The sequence below is a fragment of the Leishmania panamensis genome, assembly GCF_000755165.1.
Source record: "Leishmania panamensis strain MHOM/PA/94/PSC-1 chromosome 20 sequence".
Classification (NCBI taxonomy): domain Eukaryota; phylum Euglenozoa; class Kinetoplastea; order Trypanosomatida; family Trypanosomatidae; genus Leishmania; species Leishmania panamensis.
Window position 1 is genome coordinate 2,411,677 of NC_025866.1, and position 7,550 is coordinate 2,419,226.

Below are 7,550 nucleotides of genomic sequence, written 5' to 3' on the forward strand. Positions count from 1 at the left end.
GAGAGATACAAGCAAAGCACCTTACAAGGAGGCGTCAGTTCATAAGCGATACACTGTATGGCTTCGAAGCAAGTGTCATAGGGGAAGGGCACATTGTCTTCTTTTCGCCCCCTCTCCCATAAAAAGTGCCCGCACATAAATACCCGTGACACTGGGTCAGCCATCTTGCATAACGCTCGCTGTACACGTACTACGAGCTTACATCTTGTACATTTTTACTTTGTCCCTTCATCGCTTTCTTACCTTGCCTTCACGACTCGTCGTTGCGCCTAGTTCAACTTGTGCCATTGTCGAGTCACGGCAGCGGCACTTGCAGCTTACCGTGCCAAGGAGAGGAAAACTCAACACATTGCGGGGACAGCCAGTTGAGCTGGAAGTACTTGATGAGAAGCGACAAACTTTCCTCACGCAAGCCGATCGACGGCACATCCACGGAAATGACCAGCTTGAAGCTCAGTCCGCCGCTCCCAGTGAAAAAGCTGGCGAGAGACGACGACTGGTTTGGCGACCGCCACACTTTGATCTCGTCCAGGGACTCGGCGATGGTGGCGATATCAAGAGTTGTGATGTTGCCGCTGTAGGCAACCCCCAAAACTGGGGCTGAGTGGGCCTGAAAGGCGGCTACAATTGACCCTGCCTTCACATTGTAAACCACCACCTTGCCGTCGCGTTGGCCTACAGCGAGGTGCCGCAGGGTCTGTTGCAGCGATACGCTAGGCAGTGACGCGACCGTGACGCGCAGCAACTGCGACACAGCAGCGTGGTAGATGGAAGCAGCGTTCTGGCTGGCGGAAGAAAGGTCGCTCAGACCACTCATAACTATATCTGCAATTGTGCTAAACACGGCGTAGGCTTCGTAAGGAAAGTTCTTGACGAAATGAGCAAGGAAGACGATAATGTACGGCCGGTACTCTGGAGTAAGCTGAAAGCCTGTTACGATGTAGTCGGACAGAAAGCCCTGCGGATCCTGCGCCACCAGCCGCTCGAGCGCTTCCAGCGACGCCTGCTTGGTTTCCTCGCCTCTTCCACCAAATGCTTCCCTCACAAGGGCCTTCACAAAGTTGTGGAAGAGGCCCGTTTCCTCCAGGGCACACCCAGTGGCGTGGCTCTCCACCAAACCCAACAATGTTGCGGACCACTTGGGCAGGGGATGATCATTGTCGAGCGCGGTCGTAACGGCACGCTGAGCCTCCAGATTGCTCTGGTGAAGGCGGCTGAAAAATATCTCGTCCGCTAGGAGGCTGTAGTCGGTGCGCTGAGAGGCCAGTTTCAACACGATAAGGAGAGCAGCAAATGCGTCTCCGTTCTCAAACAGCGGAGGCGCATCGGGTGCTTCGTCTCCAGCAGCTTGGCGTGACTGCGCGGCCGATGCACGTGAGTGCAGTAAGTTCACAACATCGGCGAGGCTGCACGCAGACAGTTTGGTTGCCATCAGCCGAAGCGCGTGGCGGAAAGGTGCAGGTGTCGATCGTCGTAGCGTAAAGAAGCGAGAGAAAAAAAGCTGCACAGCATCGGCCTGTCGGCGTGGATCTAAAGCAACACTAGAGGTAAGCCTGTCTCCCAGCGACTGGATTGTGGAATAGATCGCAGCCGCACTGACTCCATCCAAGGTGTGGCTTAACAGTCCGCAAAGTAACAGGATCGCGCACCAAACACATTCGTAGGTCTGCCCTCCAGTCACCACTAAGTCCAAGTCATCCAATGCCTTGCAAAGGGCATCGTCTATGAGAAGCGAAGGAGCACAGGACTCGCCGAGGCACCGAAGCATCAGCCCCAGTGCCGAGCTATACTCTGGAGATGAGCGTTGCAAGGGTTGCACCGCTGCACCGAGTCCGCTAAGAAGGGAGCCGACATCGATACGCATCGCGTAGCGCTCCCCTCCTGCGTATCGAAACCTAATGATACTCATTGCGGATGCCCAGTGATGCTCAAGGAGGTTGTCCAATTGCCGATCAGGTGGCCCCTGAGACGACCGAAACGCCCGCTCGAGGCGACACGTGGGGAGGTGCCAGAGGTTGCCGGTAGTCTCTGAGAACAAACACATATACTGTAGCTCGCGGTTAAGCAGGCAAGCGGTAAGCGGCCTCGCTGGGGAGCACATGGTTCGTGACACCGCAGCTTTCTCACCTGCGTGGCAGCACACGGTGCCCATTTCTGTGGACATGCTTACGAAGAAGGTGTCGTCTGTTTCATTCATTTTCGGAAGTTTGAGCAGCCGGTCTACAGCACCACAGTGAGCGGCCCGAACATTAGCGCGAATTTGTCTGTCAACAAACACTCTTATGTCGCCGTCACTGAACCCAAGTACGCAACAGTAGCCGCCTGAGTTGCTTTCGAACGCAAGACAGCTCGTCGCGTCATAGGGATGCTCCTCGAGTGCGAGCAGCACCGTACCAGGATTGTTGTACAACGAGACATGACACTCGCCTGTGCTGAACAAACACACAACACCGTAGCTTCTGTGGATCGGAATCACCTCGAGCAGTAACACAGAAGTCGAAGCGAACAAGTGGCGGACGGTAGTGTGCACCTTGATAAGTTCAAACTCGTCTTCCCCTGCGCGGGATTGCAGCAGCACTGTGTAGCGCTCAGGTGAGGTGTCGCTGCGCCAGCAAAGGAAGACACCAGTCTCGACCCCACCCATTAGGCAGGCCACATGACTGGGCAGCATCACTTGCTGAGCCACTACGATTTCCTCTATGGCAGGACAGCTCTTCCTCATCATCACATCATACATGAGGCATCGAGAATCGGATCGCAGAATGAACAGACGAGCACCATGTACAGTGGCTTTCCAAAATGCATGCCTAAAAGAGGTACTGAGCTCATTCCTCAGCGTTGCAATGGACACCAGCGAGTAACCCTCCCACGCCGTGAATGACACAGCGTCCGGAAAGACCACAGCAAGCAGACACAGACTGCCACAGCCATGCGCATAAATTGTCGGAATCACTCGCGCTATATCAGAACCTCGATCCACCTCTTCCGAGAGCAGCGAAAGCGTTTTCTTCTCGAAAATGTGGTCGGAGCCTCCGTGCAATACTGTCAGATAGCGACTTTCCCCATGAGCTAAAAAGAAGCAATTCGGTACAGTCTGCGACGCAGCCGCCGACACAACGGTGCAGACCTCCACCTCGTTGGTGCAACTAAGGGGATCCGCAGCCTCCAGAATAACATGGACAATTGTCATGGTGTCACAAGAGATGCCGACACATTGCCTTGAAGCATAACAAATGCACCATCGAACACCACGCGTCTCCTGGACGCGCACTGACTTTCCCTGCACATAACATCGATCAGCGCTAACAAAAATCATTCCAAGATATCCGGTACTGGTGCCAATAACAAGAGCATCTCCAACAAAATCCACAAGGGTGGCATCTCCATCAGCAGAGAGTTCCAACAACTTGTTCTCAGCAGTTGATGGGATATGTGCGCTGGTGTCCATAGGAAAGTCTATTATCTCCGCCCCAGCTATCGCACTCAATATTTGACGGTTTCCGGAGCGCCGAAAAAGGTACGTGCCTAACAGAATAACCTTGCGATCCGTTAAAACGTACAACGAGCAGCATGGTGCCTCGTAGATACAGAAAAGGTCGTTTCCATTTTCAACAACACGGCGGGGAGTCGTCGTGAGGATGGTGCTACTCGACTCCAATGCCAACTCCAGCGAGCTACCTTGCCCTTTCTTTGTCTGAAGAGCAAGTACAGCTTCCATTTTCCCGAAAAAAAGCTGGAAAGGTTTCCATACATCGATGAGCTGTGAAGCACGGCAAACGCTGCAGAGATAAAGAGGAGGACAAGAAGCGCACATAAAGGTATGAATGCAATTTGCACAGCAAAACAAGCAGTTATAGGTAGAGGCTACAGCCTCAAGAGGGCACTCACTGGAGGGGCGCGATGATCAAGAGACATACAGTCTGAGCCTCTAATCGAGAGTCGAAATACAAGTAAGCCACAAGGCGATCCTTTTGTTGCTTGCAAAGCCTCACCACAGGTACATCAGCGAAGTACCAGTGCAACAACAACAAACCACAACATGGTATACAGAATCACAGAGCGGGCCTCTAAGTGCTTTAGTAGAATGCTCGCTCACTCGATTTGAGGGAATTCTCCTCTAGACAGACTCACAACTTCCTATTAAGCTCAAGGATACACTTGGTTAAACTTGCCTTTTCTCGAGCGAGCACTTCCAATTCCTGTTGACGAGCACTTTGCAAGTTGACCGTGTCGACTTGCTTCTCTTCATCCACACTCACTGAAGACGCCCCCGTCAGCGACACATTCCGCTCAAAAACATTTGGCAGCTTTGTGAAGCCATCCATAATATCAACGAGGTTGTCCACTTTCAACTGCAGGAGCGTCAACGGCTGCAGCCCAACTTCGTAAACGCTATAAATCACTCGTTCAATACCATTACCTTTGATTTCATAGGTCATGTGCATCAGAACCTGTGGCGTAGCACATCGTGGCTCCGCCTTCTTTTGCAGCCTCTCCATATCCGCGTACGACAGTTTGTGAGATGGCGAGAGACATATCGTCAAGTAACCCACATTCTGAATTCCAATAGGCGTATCGCTGCTGTCCATAGGAGCCGCACCTAGCAGTACTACACTCCGCGTTTCCTTCATGGCATCATCATCCGTCATTTCACACGCACTTTGAAAGAATCCATGAAGTTTGAAAACGTACTTGCGACAACATGTGCACGAGTATGCAGCAGCTACAAAATGAGCAAGAGTTGTGCCGCTGATGTAAGCAATACTCAAAGACGCCATTACGCGAGAGAAACGTATATCCTCACCCGTGTTACTATAGGAGAAGCAGCCACGGCTTAAAAAAAAAAAAGAGCTATATTTTCTTCACAGAGCAGATGTAATGTGCTGCGGCATCAATTTACGGCGATGTTCCCCCCTTTATTACCAAGAAGAGCCACCAGCCTGTACAAGGCCTAGAGAAGTTACCAACACATAGGGGAGAAGTCTTGGAATTAACACCGTCATTAATCGTCAGCCACCAGCAACATGCTCCAAATATTCTCTTTTCGATGCCTGCAAAAGCTCCAATAAGCCACTACCAACTGCTTCAGAGCAACAGAAGAAATACCCTGCGAAGCTTAAAGCAAAGACATAGAGGCACTGCTTCTCTTTTCTTTCGTTTCACAGTCGATGAGCTCCTTTACAGCACCCGGGTATCTTCACAAAGTCATCAAACTCCAAACATTTCTTCTCCGGACAGCACTTCCAGTACTTGTAGGTGTCCCAGAAGACAGGTCCACCTTTGTGGTACTGGCACGAAGAGTCCGTGTTTTCTGTGACAACAAATTCCTTGGAGCAACCGAAATTTCGGCACCTTGCCTTGCCATCCACAATTTGCTGCGGTTCGGCCTGTAAAAGTGAAGCACTCTCGAACTCTCTGGGACCTGTAGTTCGCCTTTCATTGTGCATACATGAATGCGCTTGGCATGCCTGCGCCACTTGAGAGGATGTCAGAGGAATGTTGAGTAGCTCCTCCTTTGGAAAAGCAAACGGCTTCTTCACAGTGCTATGGCGTCCAACACAGCACTTTGGTATCTTCTCAAAACTTTCCCAGTCAAAGGCCTTCCTGCTCTCACAGCACCCCCAAAATTTCTCCAAGTCATGAAAGACAGGGCCCTTCAAGTGATGATGGCATGAGTCATCCATATTCTCCTCCTCCTTGTAGTATTGGTTGCATCCAAAATTAGTGCATCGCACTTCGCCCTCGTGTGCCTCTTCTTTTTTTCTGGGTGCCCTGTGCAGAATGTAGATGTCGTTATACTCCGAAATGAAGCTCACTATGCAGTCTTGCAGCTTCAGATTCACGCCGTTACATATCATCGTTACACAGTCCTCAGTCACATCGACTTGGCGCTTCTCCCGAAGAGTTTTCAGGAAGAAGTTGAGAAGACGCTCGCATGGTCCATCTTGCCAGGAGACTGGTATATCGATCTTCAGCTTGAAGGGCTCTGTCACATTATTCACCACGTCACCCATGACATTCTTTCCATCATAAATACAGTACACTTTCATTTTCAAGAGATAAGGTACGGTGTGAACACCACTTTAAACCCTAATAGGGCTGGGCAATAGCGTTGCTACTCACCTACTTGCCAACATAGGGAAAAACGGGCAGAGGGAGAAGAGAATAAGAAGCACTTGCAAGTGCGCTTCCAGCATACAACCGTTTCCCCATTCCGAGTAAAAGAAGCGCGTCAGGATGATTGTCCGAAAGACAATGGCACTCAACTGCGTGGCAAGCGATCTTGGATACATGCAAGCTAAAAACTCACAACCCCCGACACAAGCCCTAACTTCCCTCTTGAGAGGGATAGCCTCTCCGCTACTAGACCGTCCTTTTCTTGATATCGCCGCTGAAGAAACTCAAAATTGACCTGACAGCAATATTACCTCATCATGCAGCAGCTGGAAAAGAACCTCTAGTGGCCCTTTTCCAAATTCGTCAAAATTCCATCGTTGACGACACTGCACTCACACACATGCATGGGCAATGCATCCGTGAATGGAAAAATAGACGAACATGAAGCACGACACCGCACACGCCATTAATTGCAGCGCCCTCATTTTTTTACCATCCCCCCGCCGCGCAGGACAACCCTCACTCCACAAAAAAAAATGAATTCACCTTTTCCATCCCCCCCGAAAACAGGTGGGCGAACTTGTCCGAAACGCCTGCTTCGACGACGCCATCGGCTTTTCAGAGTTTTGGCAAAACATAATTCACCCAACATTCAGGCATCACCGGGAACGATGTCTTGCTCCACATTCCTGCGCGCAAAAACCTGCAGTGAACGACGCTCTTTCGCCGGTGGCCTTTCAATTAAAGTTTACCTAACAGCTTCGCGCCCACAAAACCGTTCTTAAGGGGTGCGCGGGTTGGTGTTGGGGCGCGGGCATTTTCTACCACTCCTTTCTAACCATGCTACACCCTCTTCCGCTGTACCGGGGAAATCCTCTCAAGGGCGAGGGTGCACGGGTTAGGGTTAGGGTTCAATTGGCGGCGTGTAAAACCACAAAGGCGATCGAATGGCACTTGACCTTATAGGGTGGAGGTGGTTGGTGGGATGTGGTGTTGGATCTGGGAAATTTGACCGATAGCTGAATCGGTGTTCTTGTACGGAAAAGGAATCCTGAGTGAGCGCGTGTTTCTCGGAAAACCACTCCTCACTTCCACTCGTGATGTGGTCGAAAAATATGTATCTTACTAATCATGTGTATCTTATGGATTCTTACTTTACCTTTGTCCCTTTATCTCTTCTCCAAATGTATATAGTAATTTACACTAAGTGAAGTTGATGCGGCCCGCGACGAAAAAAAACGCCCACCCACCCAACCCTAGACACGAATCTCTCGGATGTCCGGGAAGGACCGGAAGGCCACAGAACGGCGAACCGTTTCCCTCCGCGGAGGTGTGTGTGTGCTCCGGGAACCGCGGGAGGGTGCGGGTGCCGACCACGGCGTGGACGAACCGCATGTCGAGCCTACCAACGCAGGAGGCGAGTTGTATTTTTG

At 51.1% G+C, this 7,550-nt stretch overlaps 3 protein-coding genes across 3 annotated transcripts, besides 1 other annotated feature; all 3 read right to left on the reverse strand.

Annotated features, from left to right (window-relative positions):
- Positions 1 to 295: 295 nt before the first annotated feature.
- On the reverse strand, positions 296 to 3,316 carry LPMP_205890 (hypothetical protein; the record flags this gene model as incomplete). Its single annotated transcript, XM_010700485.1, has 1 exon — positions 296 to 3,316. One exon carries the CDS (start codon positions 3,314 to 3,316, stop codon positions 296 to 298), a length of 3,021 nt encoding a protein of 1,006 aa, XP_010698787.1.
- An 811-nt stretch (positions 3,317 to 4,127) lies between these two features.
- On the reverse strand, positions 4,128 to 4,589 carry LPMP_205900 (hypothetical protein; the record flags this gene model as incomplete). The annotated part of the gene is made up of 1 exon (XM_010700486.1): positions 4,128 to 4,589. One exon carries the CDS (start codon positions 4,587 to 4,589, stop codon positions 4,128 to 4,130), a length of 462 nt encoding a protein of 153 aa, XP_010698788.1.
- Positions 4,590 to 5,159: 570 nt separating this feature from the next.
- LPMP_205910 (hypothetical protein) lies at positions 5,160 to 6,050 on the reverse strand (the record flags this gene model as incomplete). Its single annotated transcript, XM_010700487.1, has 1 exon — positions 5,160 to 6,050. One exon carries the CDS (start codon positions 6,048 to 6,050, stop codon positions 5,160 to 5,162), a length of 891 nt encoding a protein of 296 aa, XP_010698789.1.
- An 875-nt stretch (positions 6,051 to 6,925) lies between these two features.
- Positions 6,926 to 7,549: a repeat region.
- The last annotated feature ends 1 nt before the right edge of the window (position 7,550 follows it).